Genomic DNA, 23,100 nt, shown 5'->3' on the forward strand with positions numbered 1-23,100 from the left:
TATGGAAGTTTTAGCCACTCTTGCTGGTCTGTTTTGGGTTTTTCCCCCTAAGAAAAGTCTAAGTGTCAAACTTCTATTTTTTTCCTACTTTAGTACAATGTTGGTGTGACCTTAAAGTGAAATCTTAAAGGTCCTTTTGTCTTCAGTCACATTTTGAAACCCAAAGTTTATATCTTTATGTTTGGATGGTATTACACACAAAAAACAAAATTATATAATTTCAAGCATGAGTATTAGGTAGAAGCTTATCTAGAAAATCAAGGGTGTTCTGTTTTTTTAATTTAATGACTATTTTAATTTTTTCTGACTGCTAAGACAGTGAAGACTTTTCAATTAAAAGTTACATAAAATGTGAATACTTGTAAAATAGTATACTAGATCTTCAGTAATACAAAAATAATTATTGGTTTTTTGGCTCCTTTAACATACCACTGGGATTTATTCCCTCACATCACTCAAGGAAGATTGGAGGCCTGCAAATTGATAGTTTTAGGCAAGAAAAATATATCCATTTCTCATTTTCTAAAACATTATCTGAAGTGTTAGAAGATAACTGAGATGTGTTAAAAATAATCACACAGGGAGTGGAAACAAGATGGCGGTGTAGGTAACAGCTGTACCCACCGCCTCCCACAACCACATCAAAATTACAACTAAAACAGAACAATCATCACTCAGAACCCTGAAATCTGGCTGAACAGAAGCCCCACAACCACGGATCTGAAGAAGCATGGAGACCAGTAGAAGGTGCAGAGATGTGAGCGGATCGGGGATGGATCCCGGAGACGCGGCCGCGGGCCCACATCCGGTGCCATGGCTTAAACCCGGGAGGGACATCTCAGTGGTGGAGGTTTCCCGGAGGAGTGAGGGGTCCTAGCCCCACATCAGGCCCCCCAGCCCAGGGTCCCAGGGCCAAGAAGAGAAGACCCCACAACTTCGGGCTGTGAAAACCAGCGGGGACTGTCCCTGAGGGTCGCGGAGGGTGTGGGAGCCCCAGGCAGCTCCTCCTAAAGGACCTGCACACGGATTCACTCAAACATGCTCCCTCTGAGCCCCAGCACCGGGCAGCAGCTTGAAGGAACCTGGGACGCTTGAGGAGGAGCTAACCTGTCTGAAATTGGGGCGAGAGCTGGAGGGGCAGCTTTTTCCCAGACAGAGGAGCTGGCAGAGGCCACTGCTCCTTTGGCAATTCCTCCCCCACAGAGCCAGCAGGCAGGCACCATATTGGAATCTCCAGCATCTGACTCACACCTACCCCCCCCCTTGATTCCCTGAGGCCCCGTCCCTCCCCACCTGCAAGTTCATCCAAGCCATTTCCAGTGGTGCTTCTGTGCAAGTGGCTTCTCAAGCCTCATGCTTAGGACTTTCCAAAAATATCTCAAACAAACAGCAGCTTGCCCCATTCGGCTTGATAAGTGGCCCCAGGCTTCACCCTAGTGGCAGCTGCATTGGTTCATAGCTTAGCCTCTCCTGCACACCTCCAAGCCCAGCACAAGTAGCAGCCAACTACACAGTTTGCTGTGTAGCTCATGCTGGATGGCCCTGGGCAAGGCACTGGCACAGGCTGACTTTGCACCTCCTGGGAGGCCCCAAAGACAGTGCACCTGGTGATCAGACTCGACCATGCTGGATTACAACCCTACCACATCCACGGGTGACACACTCAAGGGGCGTACTTGGTGAACACCAAAGCCCCACTGAAGCAAATCCTGCTCCATAGGGGTGTCTCCATCACAGCAGCTCTCTGGCTGTAGTTGTAGCTGGTCCTCACAGCCAATTGGCCTGGGAGTCAGTTCCTCCCAGTGATGCCAACAGCAACCAAGGCTCAACTACAACAGGACAGAGCACAGCCCACACAGGGGAGCACCTAGAAGGCCCAGCTCAGGTGACTGGGGAGGCTGAGCCACTGAACACTACAGGATACCTACTACACAAAGCCACTCTACCAGTTCCAGGAGACATAGCAGCTCTACCTGATACATAGAAACAAACACTTGGAAGCAGCCAAAATGTGGAGGCAAAGAAACATGTCACAAAGGAAAGAACAAGAAATCTCTAGAAGAGGAACTGAATGAAATAGACCTAAGCAAGCTAACAGATACAGAGTTCAGAATTTTGTTTATAAGGATGCTCAAGCATATTGTTACGAAAGCAACTGAGAAAATTGATGACATAATAAAGTACCAATTTGAAATGAAGACTACACGAACTGAAATAAAGAACTTACAGGGAATCAACAGCAGAGTAGAAGACGCTGAGAATCAAATCAGCAATTTGGAACATGAGGAAACAAAAAATACCCAACCAGAAGAGCAAAAAAAGAAAAAGAATCCAGAAATATGAAGATAGTATAAGGAACCTCTGGGACAACTTCAAGAGGCCCAACATGCGTATTATTGGGGTGCCAGAAGGGGAAGAAAGAGAGCAAGAAATTGAAAACCTATTTGAAGAAAAAATTACAGAAAACTTCCCCTACCTGGAAAAAGAAATAGTCTTGCAAGTCCAGGAAGCACAGAGGGTCCCAAATGAGAGGAGCCCAAAGAGACCCACAGCAAGACACATCATAATTAAAATGCCAAAGGTTATAGACAAAGAATCTTAAAAGCAGCGAGAGAAAAGTTACCTACAAGGGAGCTCCCACAACTGTCAGCTGATTTCTCAACAGAAACTTTGCAGGCCAGAGGGAGTGGCAAGAAATATTCAAAGTGATGAAAAACATGGAACTACAACCAAGATTGCTCTACCCAGCAAAGATACCATTTAGAATTGAAGGTCAGACAAAGAGCTTCACAGATAAGAAAAAGCTAAAGGAGTTCATCACCACCAGACCAGCACTACAGGAAATGTTGAAGGGTCTTCTTTAAGAAGAAGCTAATGAACAGAAGAATCTGATGAACTAAATAGATCCAGAGACACTGATGCATGCAACAGACGGTCATATTTCAGAGGAAAGAGGGAAGGGGTGTGGAGGGTGGGAAGAAATTAACCAAAGAAGTTATATGCATATGTGCATAACCCATGGACACAGTCAATAATGGGGTGAAGGCCTGGGGAGGGGGTGGCATAGACACAGTCAATAATGGGGTGAAGGCCTGGGGAGGGGGTGGGAGTGAAGTGGAGGGGGTCAGTTGGGAAAAAATGGGACACCTGTAATACTTTGAACAATAAAGATAAAAAATAATAGCAATTACACAAAAAAGTAAAGGCCTTTTAGTTTACCTAGAATGGTATCTAATGAACATTCAGTCAGAAAACATGAGTGTCTAACAAGTCGGTACCAGGCTGGCTGGACCCAGGGGAGATGAATAAAAATTCCCTTCTAAAGAGTAGCACCCCCGTGTAAACAACCATAGTCCATTGTGATGAGTGTCACTATGAGAAGTGAACAAAGGAATAAGTTTCCAAGATGTCCCAGGAGGAAGTCTTCAAGTAAATACAGTAGTTACAGTCCACAGAAATATGGGCGTCTTCACAGGCAGAAGTATGATGGAGGAAAAGTAGGGATGTGGAGAAAGGTGGCAAGAAACGAGCAGTTTCCTTGGAGCCTAGTTTCCTGCTCACAACAGGTTTGTGTTCTGTGCTTAGAACACAGGACCCTTGGGTATTTTCTGTGCTCTTTAATATGTTAGAATCATGTTTTTCTTAAAATTGTTCCTCTGAATAGAGTGTGTCCACATTAGAGTTCCTGAAACTAAGTGGTACCCAAGATTTGTGTCAGTCCAGTGAGGTAGGAGGATCCAGATAGGCTAATGATTGGATTGATATATTTTTTTGTATTGTGTGCTAAGCCCTTTGCACAAGTGATAACCTCCTTTGAGCCAGGCACTGCTGTCTTCATTTTGCAGAGGGCTAAACTGAAGCCCACGTTTAAGTTTTGCACACGATCCTGTGGCTGGGAAGGAGAAAGTGGTAAAGCTGAGCGATCCTCCTAACCCATTATACTGGGATGTTTGTGATTTCCGCCACAGGGCTAAAATCCTGTATGAGAATCAGAAGCACTGTACCAGTTAAACAGGCAGGTTTGGGGATTCTGCTGAACATACCTAGAACATTAGAATTTTAGTTTTTATCAGAAGGAATTGACCTCAGTCAAATGATGATCATGTTCTACTTCCCCAGGTCCTGTTTTTTATGTAGAGTACCAGAAAGTCCCAGTCCACTTACAGCTACAAATGAGGCCATTTCTTTAAGGTCAGTGTAATCAGTAAGATGGACTCCTCCCTAAATGTACTCAATTTAGCTGTCACTCAAAATTGGAAGCCAATTTTCAGGAAACGGAAGCTATGTATGACCTGAGGACTTGGTGTTCTACATAGCAAGCAGTTCAGGAAGATGGAGGAAGTTCCACAGTATTAACACTTGAAAACAACAAAAGGAGCATTTTGTGTCAGAAGCAAAGTTGAAATCAAAAGTCTGATGGGGGTGGGGATAATGTGGACCATTCTGGCCAGGATCTCACAGGGCTGCTGGCCACTCAGCATGAGGGCAGGCCCAGCAGTGTCTTCCCAGCCTCCGCGTTCATTCTGCCTTGTTCACAGTGTGTGCTGGTCTGGCACCTAGTGAGGTGTCAGTCCTCCCAGGGGCCTCTCCACCTCCACCTTTCAGCTCAGAGGTCAATGGGTGGTGGGGTGTTAAAAGCCTTATTGGATGCAGTGGGGAGCTCCTGAGTCCCTGGGCTACACCCAGAAATACAGATTGATATTTTCTGGCAGGACCAAATAGACATTTTTTCTTACAAGTGGGCATACAAGTCTAGAAACAATTTTTAAACATTTTTTTAAAAAATGTTCTTCACTGAGCACTTTGTAAAAGCTACCCGATCACCTGTAAGTATGGGGCAGCTGGCCATCATTCCTCCAGAATATCCTTACATGTGTCTGGAACACAACCACTCGCCTCTGTACCCCAGTGTGGTTTTGCACAGTCACAGCTTGCTGAAATTAGGTCCATATGGCAATGTTATAGGAAGGGTGTTACATGTTTTAGTTTCATTCAGTCATGTTACCTCTATGCTAAGATGCAGTATTTATTTTTCATGCTTTATTTCTGAAATGTTGGTTACAGTTTCATGATTTTTTTTTTTTTTTGCAAAATGAAATAACACATCTTAAAAGCAGTGCCATTTTAGAATTGAAGAAAAATGGTGTTTTCCGGTGATTTGTTTTCCATAATTTCCCAGTAGTTAATTGTCCTGTAAGAACTGGTATCTAAAAGATAATCTTTTGGTAATTGTCAGTAACAACTGAGGTTTACCGATGATTCAGGGGGAATCTTTCACAAGAACGTACAAACCCGGCCCTACCCAGTTATGTACTCATAAGGGTTGAGTGCAGAATGACTCGCACACAGGAAGACCTGTGTGGAAGCTGAGAGCAGGAGTGGTTCTGTCTGAGCTACAGTCACGGGAAGAGGAAGGGCTTGCTAGGTTGTTTCAGCCGGATGCCCTGAAGGAATTAACTCTCCTCACCAGCTGTGGGGAGAGACGAGGATGAACCCCCTTTCTGCCCTCCTGTCCTGCGCCATTGCCCGGCTAGAAACAGGCGAGTCTAGAAGACGGCCTCTGGTGGGCAGAGGCAGTGAGTGCAGCCAGCAGAGATCCAATGGTGAGAGAAGGGTGGGGGGCAGCTAGCTGACCATAGAGCAGGGCATGCTGGGGTCAGAAGCCCTTACTCTAGGTGGGGAATTTGGGGTCCAAACGTGTCGATCACCATGTCACTAAGAGATCAAGTCAACAGGTACATATTCGGTTGTGTATCAGATACCACACACAATGTGAGAAATAGCAACAAAAGACCCAAGGTAATTATGAAATAGTTATATAGAAACTGCAAAAGACTAGTTGCTACAGGAGTTTAGAAAAAGGGGACAGTTAGGCCAAATGCCCACAGGAACACAGGTGTCCTACACACCCCAGCACCGAAGGGTTGGTGACCAGGGGCTTTCTGCTTGGTGGGAAGGGGATGTCTGGGACACCCCCACGTCGCGGGAAGTATGACCACTTTGCAGAGGTCCCAGTCTTTGCTTACAAACCAGATGTGTGTGTGACTCTGCTTGTGTGCTCACAGTTAACGTCACTCTCACCATACTAGGTGCCTCAGAAAAGGTATGCATGTGATCACCTACGTCACTTAAGTCATTTTAAAAGAAGTTGGAAAAATTATGACAAGATCTTCACTGTTAATCGTAAGTGGCAGAAAAAATGGGCATTTGGTAGGAAGATGAGGTATTTGGTATCTTTTTCAGTATTTATAGCTGCCCCCAAGTAACTTTTTACAAGGAAAGTACATATGGAGAGAAGGTACATTGAAACACACTTTTTGAAAGACCCAGGAAAGCAGAACATCTCTCTACCCTCTGGCCTTTCCACATCTCATCTCTGAGTGGAACTGGACCCAGAGCCTTCAAGATCCTTACAGTCCTGACATGCTTTTTGCAATGACAACAGGGTTGAAGTTTCCACGGGACTGCAGAGCCCTGGCTGCACCTCACACGTCCGCCCTGTCCTGGTGGTGCTAGGTGTGAGGGTGGTAATATGGAAAGCAGACACCTCTTTTTCTGGGAAGCCTGCTGTCAAACTGGAAAGAACACACAAGTTCCATCCAGTCCTACCTGTGATTCTCCAGCTCTGAGGGCTGGCAAAAGACCTTGGCATTCCCCTTCTCCCTACCGCCCAAGTCTCTCTCACTTGCCCTGCTGGTCCATCCACCCTTCTCCATCAAAATCCACATTTGTGAATGGAGCTGTATCAGTCATTTAGACCTGAATTTTAGTGTGGATTTTTTGGGGTCCTGAATTATATCAAGAAGACCCAGTCGTTCTACATTAAAGAAGCACCATACATCCTTGAACCCAAGTAGGAAGTTGCTATTTTTTGGAGACAGGTTGCTGTAGAAAAGATTGAAAGCTATGCACCCCACTTCTAGCAGTCGAGCACCTAATATAACAAAAAATTATCTTCAGATAAGGCACTTTAGCATTACACTCACCAAAAGGATCTGTTCCTCTCTAGCTTCAGCTATTGTTTTCATGAGGAACAGAAACTCAGAAAAAGTTGAGCAACTTCTGGGTCACACAGCTAAAACATGGTGCTCCGATTATGTTACAGGCAGCCCAGAGACCCCAGAAAAGGTTATCCAACAGCCCTGAGTCAGAAGGAGAGACCTGCCCCCATCCCAGTTATTGTCAGCTGGTATACATGAATTTAAACAAGTGACTCTAGATTGCATTGCGCTAAAGCCAATTTATTAAAGCAATTGAAGCAGGCACATTTATTAAAGAAGCAAGGCAAGCAGGTCTGTACATCTGGTTTATGAAGCACAGACAGGCTCTCGGCTAATCTGAAGAGCAAGTTAGGTAGGGATTTGAGGTGTTACATACTCTCCTGTCTATAGGTTTCAAAATCCCCCTGCTGAATATCTTGGTACAGATTAATTCTTTTTTTTCTTTTTTCTAAATATATCTTTATTGATTTCAGAGAGAGGAAAGGAGAGGGAGAGAGAGAGACAGAAACATCAATGATGAGAGAGTCATTGATCGAGCCCACAACCCGGGCATGTGCCCTGACCAGGAATCGAACCCTGATCGCCTGGATCCTGGGTCGACGTTCAACCGCTGAGCCACACCCGGCCGGGCAAATTCTTAAGGTCCCTTTTTACTTTCTTGTGTCCTTCCCAGAACTCAGGAGAAGCACCTGGCAATTTTATCTTGCCGGCCTTGAGACTGCTGGTTTCTCTGTTAGGAAGAAAAAATAAAACTGCCCTTTTCCTTTCCCCTTCCTCCCTCCTTTCCTGCATTCTCTCCTTAGGGAGGCTTTTAACCATTTGTTCTCAAGTGTCCTTGGCTGAGGAAGATAATGGCTTGTTATTTGCAGGCCAGCTGCAAATTGCCCACATTGTTTGGCCTTGTTTAATGTTCCTGTCTCAGTTTCCCTATTCCACTTGCCCTGGAATTTTCCTAACTTCTCACTGCCCTGTAACATAGCCTGGGTCAAGTGGCTCTAAAGCCTGTCCTTTTTAGAAGTGTTTGGAGGGTAGGGAGACAAAAGACCTGAGTCCCCCACTCCAGGCTAAAACCATGGGGTCAGTGTGAAGGTGTAGGGTTGAAAGGCCAGAAACTCCACAGAAGAGTAGAAAGCAGAAAACCAAGGCATTCAGGTAGTGGCCTCCCAGATGCTCCAGCACCAGCATGGGAGTGGCCACAGGCTAGAAAAGACAGCACCTTCTAGTCTCCCCAGGTGCCTTTGTGTCATGGAGGAGAAGGTACCATTCCAGCATGACCCTCAGGAGGAGCTCACAGTTATGGCTGTGGGTAGACAGCCCCACCCAGGGGATAGAGAGATGTGAATAACAGTGGGAGGGTGCACAACATCAGTGAGAACCAGCAAGGGCAGGGTGGAGGGAACAGACAGGGATTTACTGGCCTTGACTCCAGCAGCAGATACCCAGAGGCAGGCTGGAGGCTTCTGAGGAAGCTCAAATTAATTGCAAAAAATAGAGGAAGCCTTTAGTTTTTTGCATAATTTCAGGGTGGTGTGTAAGCTAAAATTAAGTGTTGTAGATTATTTTCAATCTCACAAGCTCTTGTGGAACCAGTGTCAGCAAAGAACCTCAGCTTTAGAGTCACACCTTGTTCTAAGTGAGAAGCTGCCTTAACGTTTCTTTGTGAGGCAAAGGAAAGTTCACTTTCCCTTGTTACAAGATGAAAATTAAATGCCTGGTCTCTGAGGCTGGGGAAGAATTCAATGAGAAAAGAATTGAAAGGTCACTGGAGTGATCACTGGAGTCTGACCCTTCCTTCTATTAAAAATTTATCTAGAGTTTCCTAAGCATATAAAGGAGGTGAGTCATTTCTGATCAATTACAGGGACCATAAAACACCTTTGGAAGAAGAGCATGGTGGCCAAGAGTGAAGGCAGGGACGCAGGCCAAAAATGATCTAACCTTAAAGGGTGGGGACACTTCAGGTATTTTCCTAACTGACCTTATAAATCACGTATTTGACTTGAAAATATTTTCTTCCTTGTAAATTCCCGGTGTTTTTGTTAGGTGTGCCTCTGGAGACTTTCTCGGGAAGACTGCCAAATGTCAAAGTCATCTTTGGAAATTATTCAAAGCCTCAAACTTTATTATTTTTGTACCCAAACTACGTATGTTTAAAACGAACAGGTGTTCCTGTTAAAAATGCTTCTCATTTTCACCTCTCAGCTCAACATGAGATTTCAAATATGCTAAAGAGCCAGAAATGTTTCTTCCTTTTTCAAAGTAAGATGCTCAGCCCTCTGTCTGAAATGTTAAATACACAGGTGGAAATCTGGGAACAGGGATTTCTGTGGGGAGGGGGGTTTTGGGTAGAACTTGCACTTTATACCCTGTGCTATAAAATTAATGCAGGCAGAGATTGCTTCAGTAATTTTTTATAAACATTTAAAAACAAGGGGAATTCTGACATCTGAATCTATCTTTCCCATCAAACACGTGGTCCCAGGAAGCTCTGCCTACCTGTGGACGGTGTATGTGATTGTGTAAGGAACAGACACCCTGAGATGGCCAGTTCTTCCTGCTCTTAGATCTTCAGTGCCCCATGGCTCTGTCCTATGGAGACAAAAAAGCTGTGTTGAAAACCTGACATCTATTTCTGACTCAGTGGCTGAGGGGCCTGCAAAAGTACCCAAGTCCTAGCTTAGCTGGACAGTGGAAGCAGACAAGTGATTCTCTTCACTGGCCAGAGAGTCTCTCCTAATTTCTATACCATAGAAATTAGAGTTCAAGTTTAAGATTTGACCTAATTGTCCCCCTCTCTACCAGGTAGGTTGTTCTTTTCCCCTCTGATAGTGATTTGCCAAAAGTAAAAAGAACCATGCCAATACAAAGAGTACCTGTTACAACAGGTAATGGGTGAGTGGCAGCCAAAGGTATGCTATGGCCCAGAGAACTTGGTGGTGGCACCCCACATTACCCCACATAAAAATAAATAAAATAGTGGCAATAATTCTTGATATAAGCCATGGATGTGACTCTAACCTCAGGAAGCACCTGTAACATGTAATTTAAGAACAGCCTACTGGCTGGCAGGTGCAGCCTCAAAACAAGTCCCACCCTCCTCCTGACCATCAACAACAGCAGCCCCCAAGTTTCTCCTGGGCACCAACTCAGCACAGTTATCAAGATTCAGAACACAGCTTGGAAAGGAAATCAGGCTGGGTGGGTGACTAACAGCATGACATTCGGTCCTCAAGCCCAGCAGCCCCAGCCTGTTTCTTTGTGTGGATTGGCTTTAAGATTTTTATAAACACCCAAAAGCATACAGACTGTCAAAATATTCCCTGGATACTGATTTGCTCACTGAGCTATCTGACAATGTCTAAATTGTTTCTCTAATCTCCAGCAACAGAGGAGGGCCAGTGAAGGGCACCATTGGCCAGTCTTGGGCAGCAGGAAATGTCTGAACTGGCTGCCAGGAAGCAGGGAGGCCCTGGAGGGCTGAAGCAGATGCCGCCATCTTCCCTCTAAGGCTGGAATAGAGCCTGTTCTTTGGTTAGAAGGGCACACTTATTAGGGCAAAGGACGGAAGGACATGATATCACAAAGGGAAATGCAAATTCTGTGTATCTGCATGGCTGCCTTCACTAAGAAAACAGTGTCTCCCGTGTCCCAAGGGCCAAGCACACAGCCTCGCCATGGTATATGTCCAGTGAACAGGTGACAACTGGGCCTCCTGCATCCATCACCAGGTAGATGGCTTCTCACACATGGCTTCTCATTTCACAGATTGGAAGTAGACTCAGAGACATTCAGCCAGCAGGTCAAGGTCAACTACTATGTTGCAGAGCAAAACCTCAAACCCAGGTTGTCTGGTTCCTGACCCTCTGCTCACTGCGTTTCACTCGTTGCTCAATACTCTCCCCAGAGGCTTTGCAAAGGGTTTTGTGGCCCTCCTGACACATCTAAGGAATGAGCAGGAAGATTGTATTTGATGGAATTATTACTGACACTAAAAGTTAATGTTCAACCCTGGGAAGTGGCTCTTCCCTGGCAGAGTTTCCTGCTCTGACCCCCGCCCCAGGCCCCACTTGGAGCTCCTTGGACTGGGGCCTTTATAGCTCTGTTTACAGTTCACCAAAGGCTCTCAACTTCTTGAAAAGCTGGTTTTTTCCTTTTGGGAGGAGCTGACTCTACCCTATATAAGGATTTCAAGGTTGCTACTGCCCTGCCCATGTGGAAACACCTCTCCCAGTCATCCTGTAAAGGTCTGTGTCCTTAAGGGAGGACTTCTGTGGCACAGCTGCCTCGCCAGGACGTGAGATCCAGCCCCCACCATGAGGTTTCTAGTCCTCTCCAGCCTGCTCTGTGTGCTGCTGCTTTGCTTCTGCATCTTCTCCACGGAAGGTAGGGCTGTCCACAGGGTGCTGGGCCAAGCGGGGATTTCAGGGTCGGCATCAGGAAATTTTGGAGGGCAGGCTCCTGGCAGACAGCCCTGAGCCCATGAAACAGGCTCTTCCTCCTGAATCTATGTAGCACTTCACCCGCAGTGGTTGCACCGAGGGTGGCTTGGGGATTTCAATCCCATCATCTCTGTTCCCAGCCCTCCCGGAGGCACGTACAAGCTGAGTGGGAGCAGTGTGCTTCCCATGCGGACACACGGCCTCCCAGCTGGATTGCTTCATGCACCTAACCCGACCCAGCCGGAACCTCGAGAGCCACCTTGCCATCTTGTGTCCTGCTTGAAGTATAGTAAATGTGTGCTGAGTAAATGAATAAATTCATTAATAGATTATCTGAGTCTGAACATCCCCAAAACTCATGCACAATAGACCCCTGTGGCAGATGGAGTGAAAATGTGTCGTAGGGGCATGTTTGTGTGTGTTTAGAAGTGGGACAGATGATCCTTGTACCTCTGTGGATATGAATATTTATCTCTCCTGCCTTTTTCGATCAGATAGCTGAGTATTTTGAGCTTTTTCTCTTGCCTAACCCTCTAGAAACTGCCTACATTTCTCCTTGTTTTAGTGGTTACAGTTATTTTAACACGTATTGGAGCTGAGGATAAAGTATAGGTGGGGTTGAAGACACTCGTCATTCCATGATGCAAGAATAGCCATGTTCAGCATTTTATTCTTTTCAGTATTGCATGCAAGCATATTTTGTAACTGATAAATCTCTGTATGTCAATGTTGTATCTTTTTTACTTATCAACTGCATCGTTATAAACGCACCAAAAGCATCTATGATTGGAATTCTTCTGGAAGCGTTTATACCAGAATGTCAACAGCAATTATCTCTGAACAATAAGATTATAAGAAGTATTTGTTTTCTAAAGTTTCTGCAATGAACACTGCTGTATCTATACTATGGAAAGCAGTGATTGGGATTCCTCGTGAACACAGCCCACAGCCATGCAGACTCACCTCCGATCTCAACATGGGAGAGGCTGCCGCTGTTACCTTATTGATGGTTTAATGAAATGAATACCTTTACCCATGAAGTGTCCTGTCCATTTGTTTAGCAGTATCTGCCAGATTCTCCAAAGTAGTGCCATTTAACTAATATTTTAGGTATAACTTGCCATCAGGTGAATGTGCTAGGGTGGATTTACACTCTCAGACATTTACATGGTTTACAACTTTGCACTATTTTAAGAATGTGTACATAAAATATTTTCTATATTTAGAATTACTAGGCCAGAATGTCAAGGGGAGAATCATGGTGTGTCAAAAGGCAGACACTTTTTAAAATATATCTTTATTGATTTCAGAGAGAGGAAAGGAGAGGGAGAGAGCTAGAAACATCAATGATGAGTCATTGATCGCCTGCAGCCCGCAACCCGGGCATGTGCCCTGACCGGGAATCTAACCCTGATCGCCTGGATCCTAGGTCGATGCTTAGCCGCTGAGCCACGCCTGGCCGGGTGAGGCAGACACTTTTTTTAAAAATATATCTTGATTGATTTCAGTGAGAGGAAGGGAGAGGGAGAGAGAGAGAGAAACATCAATGATGAGTCATTGATCAGCTGCCTCCTGCACACCCCATACTGGGGATTGAGCCGCAACCAGGGCATGTGCCCTGACGGGGAATCGAACCGTGACCTCCTGGTTCGTAGGTCGATGCTCAACCGCTGATCCCTGCCAGCCGGGTGGCAGAAACACATTTGAGAGAACTGTTTCTCAGATAAGAATACGAGGAAGACACCCTGGGGGCAGAGAATCCCTCCACACCAACTTTGCTATTCCTGAAAAATAAATCACCTCAAGGTCCATGCTTCACCTGGGCCCTTCCATAGCCTGGCCCATCCTGAGCTTTCTTGAATAAATATTTCTGAACCCTGAGCCTTGAGAATTGAAGCTCATGGCAGTCATTTCTACACAGACCAACCTCATGGTGCCTCTGCCCCTCTGTCTGCCCTCAGGAGGAAGGCATCCTGGGCATCCTGCCAGGCCCTGGAAAGGCAAGCGCTGCTGTTCCCAGGCTCCTGATCCTGTCCTGAAGACCCGCAAAGGTGAGCACTGCACCGTGCTGTGCAGAGGCAGGAGAGGCTCCGAGGAGGCCACGGATTGGCCCCTGCAGTGCCTGGCACCCGGTGCCGGTATGGAGGAGCCCTAATCAGGTGTGATCTCTGCCTCATGGAGCTTCTGGTCTAGTGGGAAAAACTGATCACACGCCTCCAAAGTCAACAAATTAATCATTGTGAACTGAATATGTTCCGTCAAAAGAAAGAACAGGATGCAGTTAGGAAACGGGGACGAAGAGGGAGGCGGGAGAGGGTGCGGCAGAGGAAGCACAGGCGTGGGGTCTGAGGTGCACAGGGGCGGGCACGGGGGCAGAGCCTTGGGGTGTCGAGAGGGGCTCGGGGGAGCTAGGCACCCAGGCAGGCTGGTCTCGTGAGCTGGCACAAGCAGTCGAGTAGATGAGGCACGCAGGTCCGGGCCCGGAGGCGCAGCAGGCAGCAGAGCTGGACGCATGCCGGGCGGGGTGTGGCAGAGCGGAGCTGCCTTCCCTCCCGAGGCCTGGGGGGGCTGGGTAGCTTGGGAGGCCCGCCCAGGGAGGGGCTGCGGCACCCAGCTCCCAGCCCTGGAGCTGCGGACCAGGGGCAGACTGATGTCTGGGAGTTGGCTGGCCCAGGGCGCGAGGGGAGGAGTGCTGGACCTCTCTGAGAGCCTGGGACAAGGGCAATCCTCAAGGGAGCTGTAGAGCCTGGAGCAAGCCAGGCCTGACTCAAACCCAGGGCTCCTTCCCCCCACTCTTTGCAGCCTAAGACCCCCTCTAGGGAATCTGAGAAGTCCCCAGCCCTACTGGATCTTCTGGGGCCATGCCCATGACCAGAACTGGGGCTTCCATAGCCTTCCCAGCTCCAAGAGCCCTGGGCATCAAGAGGCAGACTGAGTGGCACAACCTTAGGCCACTGCCATGGAGAAGGTGACAGCCCCTTCCTCCAAACTGGCCTCACATCCAGCTGGAGCTGGGTAAAAATAGCCCCATCGCACACACCTAGCCCAGGTGTGAGGCACCCTCCCAGCCTACAACTGGCTGCCTGCAACTCTGCTCCCACCTGAGGCCCAACCTAGGGGAGGAGGAGTGTTTCCATGAAATAAATAAGGCAGAACCAAACCACTCCCCTCTCCCAAACCACTCCTGGGGATGAGCTTGCTTAGAGGCAGGGACGAGGAAAGAGAGACAATGTGTGCACCGGTACATGCACAAGCACACAGTTCATGGGAAACAGTGCCACGGCAGTCACACCATACTTCAGAATAATCTGCATGCTTTGGATTTCTTTTAGTGTATATATATTTTAAATTCCACTGCAGAAATCTGCCAACTACTTAGAAAAAGAAGAGCGAAACAAGCATTTTTATTGGGTTCTTATTGTGCAATCTCATTTAAATCTTTGGAGCCAGCCTAGGGAAGCATTATCACTATTTTACAGATTGGGAAACTGAAGCTCAGAAAGAATCTGAGGCAGAGCCAGGAACCCGGTGTAGTCACTGCTTCCCACTACAAATGCCTCCTTGGTAGAGTGGTTTCCAGCAGCACATTTACAAAGACATGCGGTGCCTCCAAACTGCTGACTTCCAGGAAAGAAAGCACCATCATGGTTGGAATACATGCCCCACCACCTGCGGGCCACCTGGCTCTCCTCGCCTGCAATAGGGCATAATAGTACAATCTACCTCACTAGGCTTTTGTGAGGAGTCAGGAGGGTCATGACCATGAAGCCAGGCACCAGCTGCCCCCGAGACCCTGGAACATGCCCTGCTGTGTCTTGGGAGTAAATGTGAATTGGGCCAGGACAGCTGGGTCAGGAGACCATCGATTTCCACACTGAAAATGGAAGCCTGTGGGAAGACAAAAGCACCTTCAAATAGAAGAAAATATGGAAGGAAAATCATACAGATATTAGCACTTATTTATGATTAAGATGTGAAGCTATGGATGAATTATGATAACGAAATTTGTTTTTTATATAGCTAGTGGTTATGTAGAAATTACTGTGCAGCACTTACACCTGCTAACTCGTTGAGTCCTTATAATCATCCTAAGTTAGGTATTATTACTATGTCCATTCTTACAGATGAGGAATCAAAGCACAGAGAGGTTAAGCAACTTGCTGAAGGTCACACAGCTACTAAGGGTTAGAGCTGGCTCTACCAAATGATCTGGCTCCAAGTCTGTGTTCACTGCTTCCACAGAGTAATCGTCTGGCAACAGAAGGAGAAAAATGAATAACCTCGTTACCATAACTTAATAACCTCTCATTCGTGTTTCCTTTGTTTTTCATGCAAAATGTTTGCCTAGTTTTATTTTTTATTGACATCATTCTTTAATTTTTAAAATTAACATTACATCATAATCATTTTCACGTTGCAGTGTAGCCTTCACAATCACTGTGCTTTATCACTAGTAAATATGTCCATTATCATGTAGCACCTTTACTAATTAACCATTTTTCTACTGTAGGATATTCAGATTGTTTCCAGAAAATTTTTCTGCTATTAAAAACAAAACTCTGAAGAATGTCTTAGTGCATGCAGTTTTTCTTTTTTGTGGATTATTCCTCCCATAAATGGGACTGGTTTGTCAAAACGTAGCTTTGACACACACATTGCTGAGAGAGCTGTCTGGAAGGAGGTAGTTTGAGGCTGCAGGTGTATGTGGGCAAGTCCTCTACCCTGGCCCCTCAATTTCAGTGGACCCTGTTCTTGACAGAGCTAATGGAGCAGATAAACCACCTTCTCTCCATCTTCTGCAAGGGAGTCAAATCTCTCTCTTAGGGGACTGAAATAGCCTGGGCCAGTCACGTTGGCCAGGAAGGACCCCTTGTGTGCTTCTGGTGGGAGGCTGGAATTTGATTCATGCTCTGATTTTTTTTTTAAAAAGTCTTTGTGCCTAGAAATTAATCTTAATGTGTTTTCCCCTTCTCTCCACCCCTGGCTCTGCCTGCCTGTCTGCCTCTTGCCTTGCCACATCTGCCCATTTCTCCTTCCCAGGACACCGTGTGAAGATCTGCAGACCATGCAAGTTCAAGCCAGAGTCCCCCTTTTGGGTGGTGCCTGGGGCGCTTCCACAGGTTTAGTGTTTCCGAAACAAGGCTCAGTTCCTGAGGCACCCAGCAGCCTAGGTTCCCCCAGCATCCTCCCCTCGGAGCTGGGGCTGATGGCAAAGATCCTAAGACTTCTGGCCCATGGAAGCCTCTGCCCACAAACCATGAGCTTCCTCCCTCAAAGACACAGCATTTCTCATCTGCCATGTTGGACTTTTCTTACACTGCCTTTTAGAAAAGCCTGAACTGAAATTTTCTGAAAAACACAATATAGAAATAAGAGCTTAGAACACTTGTCTTTCTGTGTGTCCTTGGAAAAATAACTTAGCATCTCTAGGTTCATGTCAGCTTCATAAAATTTGGTGAGAAAAAAATGTCCAGGGGAGGCCCTTTAGTCACTGTTACCAAAGGCCTTTATTCACCTCCTCCGACCTTCAGGGCAGTGAGCTGGGATGTTGGAAAGCTTCATCTTGGGTAACAAGGGCCCTGGGAAAGTTCCAGAATTCCAGGTCCTGGTCCCAATTGTGCCACCAACCATCAGAGTTACTGTGAACCAAGCTCAGCCCACCTTGCCTCAGTCCTACCTGGCCCTCCAGCACTGATTCCACCATGACACATGGCAGCTATAAAGTCAGAGGCTTCTGAGCCTGCTGGGGTACAGGGCAACAGGCCCCCCCAAGACAGCTGACCAAGACTGCAGAGGCCCAGCCCCTCTAGATCCGCCTAGCCCCTAACCATTAGCATCCAGTGGCCCCAAAGGAATCCCTTCCTAGCTTTCTGATGAGTCTGCTGGAATGAACATTCAAATAAGTAATACGTGAATGAGCAAAATGCATGGCATGTCCTTGCATGGGAAAGCCTGTGACAGGACCTGAGCCACAACTTTCTGCTAGAGGAAGCCCGTGCCCGGGAGCTCCCCTCAGGCCACCTCTTCATCACAGCACATCCAGCTGTGTGAAGGGAGACCGAGAAATAGCGATGATAGCAAGGTCTTCGTCCAACACCCAGGGTTCAAATCCCAGTCCTGTCCAGGGTTTCTCTGTTCTATGGAATAAAGGACACAGGACCTACGAGAGGGCTGACACAGGCTCCAGCTCGTAAATGGATGAAAAGTACCCACTCATAAGGGGCTGGCTCACAGGGGGCTTGGTTCAGGGAGGTCCTGCCCCCAACTCGGGGAGTGTTTATGTCCACAGTGAATGGAGACTGCAGAGCTGTGGCTGGGGGACAGGTGGCCCAGGTCTAAGAGGCTTATCTCTCAAAGCTCCCTTCTAATCTGATTCTCCCAGCCAGGTGAGAAGCCCCTCCGCACACCATCCCCACAGGCATGTCAGAATGCCAGGCCCACCAGGTGCAAACTGATGGGCAGAGGTTCTCTGGTACATGTGGGGACATGGCCCCTGGGCGGCCAGAAGTCCTTACCTTGTCATAGATAGGCCAGGCCTTTCCCTTCCTTTCCCAAGCTTCATTCACAGGCTCACTCACACATCCCTTCCTGGGGTAGGTGTTGGTCAGACTGTGGGAGGTTCTGAGGCTCAGGTGAACAAATATGGTTTTTGAGGGCTGAGAAGCAACTATAGTTCCACACAGCTGTGAGTACTGAGGTAAGAGGGCCAGGCATAGGAGAGGGAGTGGGAAGCTGAGAAGCTGGTGCTTGACTGAGCTATGGGGGAGTTCCAGCTGGAGGTGTGTGTGCTTCTGTCTGTCTGTCTGGGGTGAAGTAGGGGTGCAGCAAGTGCCAGGCAGGAAAACATGAGTATTTGAGGAAAATTCAGCAACTGGACATCAAAATCAAGGGGCAAAGGAAAAGAGAAGAACACACTCTGGGGCCATGGGAGCACCTAGAATGCCATCAGATACTTAGTTTATCCTGAGAGTGATGAAGAGCCGGAGACGTTTGTAGGCAGGAGGGAATGCAGGCGGGAGGGCCGTCATGAGGGGATGGAAGGTGCTGGAACTAAGGCAAGATAGAGAGGGAAGGATCAGAGGGGTCTCTGAATAGCCTTGCAGGCTTGGCAGCTGTGTGGGCCGTGTTGCCAAGCCTGCAGTGGCCACTCCTGTGCTGTGCAGGACTCACACTGAGAATTTCCTTGGTGAGGGGAATCCCTCATCTTCCATCAATGCCAGAGAGCCTAGGCCATGATCCTTGTCTCTCACCCTTCTCCCTCCTCTATTCTCCACCTTCCCCCCACCCCCAGAAAAGGTAAAGAAAAATATCTCACACAGAATTAAATGCCTGTACTCAAGAGTCGACCAGCAGGAACAATTAAAGGCCACGTGCCGGCCACTGAGCCAAGTCTCCCTTCATGCTCAGGAAGCACAGGGCCCGGGAGCCCCAGCCTGTGAGCGCGTGGTAGGGAAGGTCAGGCGTGCAACGTACACAGACGGAGGGAAGACGGCCTGCGGGAACGGAGGGGGGCAGGAATGCAGGGCTCACAGCTCCGAGCCACGTGGGAGATGGTGCCCTAAACAGACCAGTCCCAGATGGGATGGGCAGTGACTCAGAGGGGCCTTCCAGGGACACTGACCCCTAGCAGAAGCCCAGGCCAAAGGTGAGAGGCACAAAAGGGAGCTGAGGCTACTGTCCCTGCCCACCTGCCTGCCCCATCTGTCCTTCCTCTGAGAAGAGGGGGGAAGCCTGAGACTGGTTCCCAAGCAAACAGGTGCCCTGTTGCTAGAGGCCAGGGCCAGGAACATTCCTTCCCCTTCTAACCTGTGGGAGGCCACCTCCAGAACTTGCCACATGGGTTTTTAATCTTGGTGGAAGAACTTCACCCTCAAAGGGTAGACTGAGTCTACAGGGGCAATCTTGTACATACGGCGATTCAAGGCTGTTGGGACCCTATGAGATTACAAGGAAACCCCAAACATCTGGAAGTGACTTTTAGTTAGAAAACTGGAATTCTCGTGTTGCCCTAATTGACTCCTTGAAGAATCCAGACATGTTTGCAGATTACGGTGATGTCATTAAAGAAAGTGTGCAGTCTCCATGGCAACTAAAGGGGCCCACACTCCCTATGTGGAACACTTGTACTGTTAACAGCTTCGAGCTTCACAGGTAGAGTTGGGTTCAAATGATGGCTCTGTCATGTGTCCACTGTGTGATATCAGGGAGCTCAGGTGACCTCTCAGAGCCTCAGGTTTTCCATCTTTAAAATGGGCCTGAGACCATCTATCACAGAGGGCTGTTAGGGAGAGTAAATGAGAAAATGAGAAATGCCTGGGCTCTGAAATAGAAACCAAATGGTCACAGATCTGCTTCCACCAAACTACAGGGATCCAGGCCTCTCCCCAATCCCCGCCCCCATTCAAGACCAGGTCCTCTTGGACTGACTTCATTCCTAGCTGCTATGGAGCCTCCTGGTGGGCACCATGGGCACTTCACAGTCCTGTGTGCCCACCCACTCTGCTGTTTCATCTCCAGGCTTAGCTCTAGGCACTGTTTCAGGTAAACCTTTCTGGAGCTCTGCAGAGGCCATGTCCTCTCTGGTCAGTATTCATGCAGGACCCTATACATGACCCCCTGAATGATTCTGAAGCCATTGTTCCCTGCCTGGAAAACATCATAAAACTCCTAGGACCTGGGTGTGTCCAGGGCTTCAGTTTGGTCTCCCAGACTGTGGCTGGTCCTTGACTGTTTACTAGCAGCCTGCTAACAGGTGGACAGCTCCAGAGGAACTGGCAGACTTGCTATCAACAACTCCATCCCTGGAAAAGGTCTTTGGCTCACCTGCTGTTTAACCTGTCAAACTGCACTGCCCTTCTTGGGACCTGCAGAGTGTGAAACAGAGGGTGGGATATGTCAAGCTACAAGATGTCAGAAATAAAAAGGTTCTTTTCTACAGCAAAAGGCAGCCTTTTGCCTGCCCCACTCAATGTTTGACTATGCTGTGGTCTGAATACTCGCCCGTGTGCAGTGGTCTTGCCACTTGCTATTGACTTTCGCTCAGCCCTTTTCATTTCCTGGCATCTCAGTTCATGAAATTGGCTTGGCTGCTCGATCTGCCAACTTATGAATGGATGAGTGGGGGAGGAGCATGTCAAAGGCTGCAGAAAGTAGTTGACTCAGACCTCATATCAAGGCTGACTGTCAGGTGCCTTTTCATTCATTCATTTATTCAGTCATTCATTCAACCAGTCAATAACTACCCACTAAAGACCTGTGTGACAGGCCCTGTGCTGCTACTGAAGCAACGTATGCATGAAACATATGTTCCCAAATAGTTCCTAAATAGTTCCCAGCACTCTGGGGAGACACCAAAACAGGCAGACTAGAGCACTAAAGTCCTTCATGGCCCTGTCAAGGTCCCAAGTAAGGACCAGTTCTGCTTGGGAGTAGAATATGCCAGGGGAAAAAAAAACCATCTAGAGGAAAACACATTTTTTGGTGTGTCCCTCCGCAGGTTCAGCCACATGACAGGCTGAGATTGCAAAGGAGACTACTACAGGGTAAAAACAGGGCTGAAGCTGCCCATCTGTGCAGATGCCAAAATGGCCACAAGACAGCATTTCAGCCAGGAGTCTGGGGCAGTGAGTACTAGTACCAACTAGATGGGGACTGGGGAACAGGTGGCAGCCCCAGACTCCTGCAGAGTCCCCCAGTTAGGGGGACAGGCAGAGCCTTAGGCAGATAGGAGAGGGATCCCATCCCCATGTCAGGGGAGACTGAGGCAGCCACCCTGCACCTGGCCTGGACACAGTAAAGGCAAGAGGAGGCCGCATTTCAGAGTCCATGGTGTCCAGGACTCCCTGGCCTCCTGAGCCCACTGCTGTGGGAAAGGACTCCCAGCTTCAGCCAGATGGGCGCTCCCTGGCCCAGGCCTGCAGAGGACAGTCCTCAGGACACCACCTGGGCTGGGATCGGTGGGGCCTCACAGCCATGTCCAGGGAGGGTCATCCAGGCCCACTGGGCTCCCCTGACCTACCCTGCAGCTCAGGACCACATCATGCTCTGAGCCAGCGCTTCCCTATCATAAGCAGCCATTTTGTTAGAACTTGGCAACTGGACAAAACAGCTCAGGATGCCAAGTGCTGGGGCAGAGGACAGCCCACCAGGCGGCCTCATCCTGACCGCCAGGGCGGGTCAGGGCCCTAGAGACCTGTCTTTCCCCTCCTAGGTCAGGGTCATTTGGGAGATGAGCCAGAATAGCAGGCACCTGCTACTCACCACATAGCACCGGAAGGAGCCTGGAGAACTCCCTGCCCAAACTCCCCTGGTGCAGGTGTGTATGCATGTGCTGGGCATGCGTGTTTACATGAGGAGATGTGAGCGGATTCACATGGAGGGGTGAGCGTCATGTATGTGTGTACAAATGGGTCTGCAAATGGGACTAGAGCTTGCGTGTGTTTGTGGGCAGCCATGGAAATGTGTGTGTGTGTGTGCAGGCGATGCACTGCGGGTTAGCACACTCAGGTAGATCAAATATGGGCAAAGAGGTCACAAGAGCCTCGGCTGCCACACTGGCAGATGGAGCTGGAACACACATGCGTGCCCAGCCTGGCAGCTGGACCAGCTGTTGTAAATCTAGCTGAGGAAGAGCTGTCAGAACTGACCTAGAGATGACTTGATTTGGTATTTCACCGCAGGTGCCGTGATGAGGAGACCCCGGGAGAGAAGGGGCTGGTCATTCTGCAGGGTGATGGGCCTGTGGGAGGCAAGGTGACTGGTGTGCCTGAGGCTGTGGGGGAGGGCCAAGCCCCTAGTCCAACAGCAGGTGAGCCCTTCCTTCCCAGCGATGAGACACTAAGCTCTCCAGGCCCTCTGTACTGCAAGGTCAAGATCAGGATCCATGGTGAGACCGCCATGAAGAGGTCTGCATTCCCAGGTCCTCAGGTGCTTTGTGGACGGGGCATGTGTAGAATGACCAGCTCTTCCAGTGTACCGCAGACCTTCCTGGTGTTAGCACTGAAAGTCCCACATCCTTGGAAACCCCCCAGTCCCAGGCCAACCAGGATGGCTAGTTACTCTAGCAGATGTGAACCTGTACAATGACAGGGGCAACCTCTTTAAGAAAACATAATATAAACTACAAGTACAAAATTAGTGCTATGGAAGGGATGTATGAGCAAGGGACCCAGAGCTGAAAATTCAGCAGCTTCACCGTCATCTTCTGCCACTGGAAGAGTTCCAGCTGTTTTTGGAACCAGCCCAAACTGGATGTGACTCCAGGCTCTGTCCCCTCACGGACTGTGTGAGCCTAAGCAAGTGACTTACCCTCTCTGTGCTCTAATTTCTTCCTTTCTCAAGCAGGGACAATCACCCCAGGAGAGGCTGTGCTGGCTACAGGAGATGACATGAGTGACAGCCACGCACACGCACACGCACACGCACACGCTGCGTGGGGCACCCCTCTAACCCTCTCCGTGCGAGCCTGTTGGCTGAATGAACCGAGAGGAGTCAGACTGCAGACCCCTGATCGGGTCTTCTCAGCACCCGGCGAGGCCCCGCCTCAGGGAACTGGCTGCGCCTCCGTCCCCGGGGCGGCTGCAGGGCGCGTCTTCGCCTCTCCGCGGGACTGGGGGACGGTGGCCTCGGCTTTGTCCCGCACTTAGTGACACAAAGACGCA

The 23,100-nt window shown here is 48.5% G+C and overlaps 1 protein-coding gene across 1 annotated transcript; it reads left to right on the plus strand.

Moving 5' to 3' along the window:
- Positions 1–8,440: 8,440 nt before the first annotated feature.
- On the plus strand, positions 8,441–16,566 carry GPR15LG (G protein-coupled receptor 15 ligand). The gene is made up of 3 exons (XM_016217459.2): positions 8,441–11,384; positions 13,402–13,491; positions 16,481–16,566. Exons 1-3 carry the CDS (start codon positions 11,315–11,317, stop codon positions 16,564–16,566), a joined length of 246 nt encoding a protein of 81 aa, XP_016072945.1. The 5' UTR covers positions 8,441–11,314.
- Positions 16,567–23,100: the final 6,534 nt, after the last annotated feature.

Source organism: Miniopterus natalensis, chromosome 14 (assembly GCF_054644295.1).
Source record: "Miniopterus natalensis isolate mMinNat1 chromosome 14, mMinNat1.hap1, whole genome shotgun sequence".
Classification (NCBI taxonomy): Eukaryota; Metazoa; Chordata; class Mammalia; order Chiroptera; family Miniopteridae; genus Miniopterus; species Miniopterus natalensis.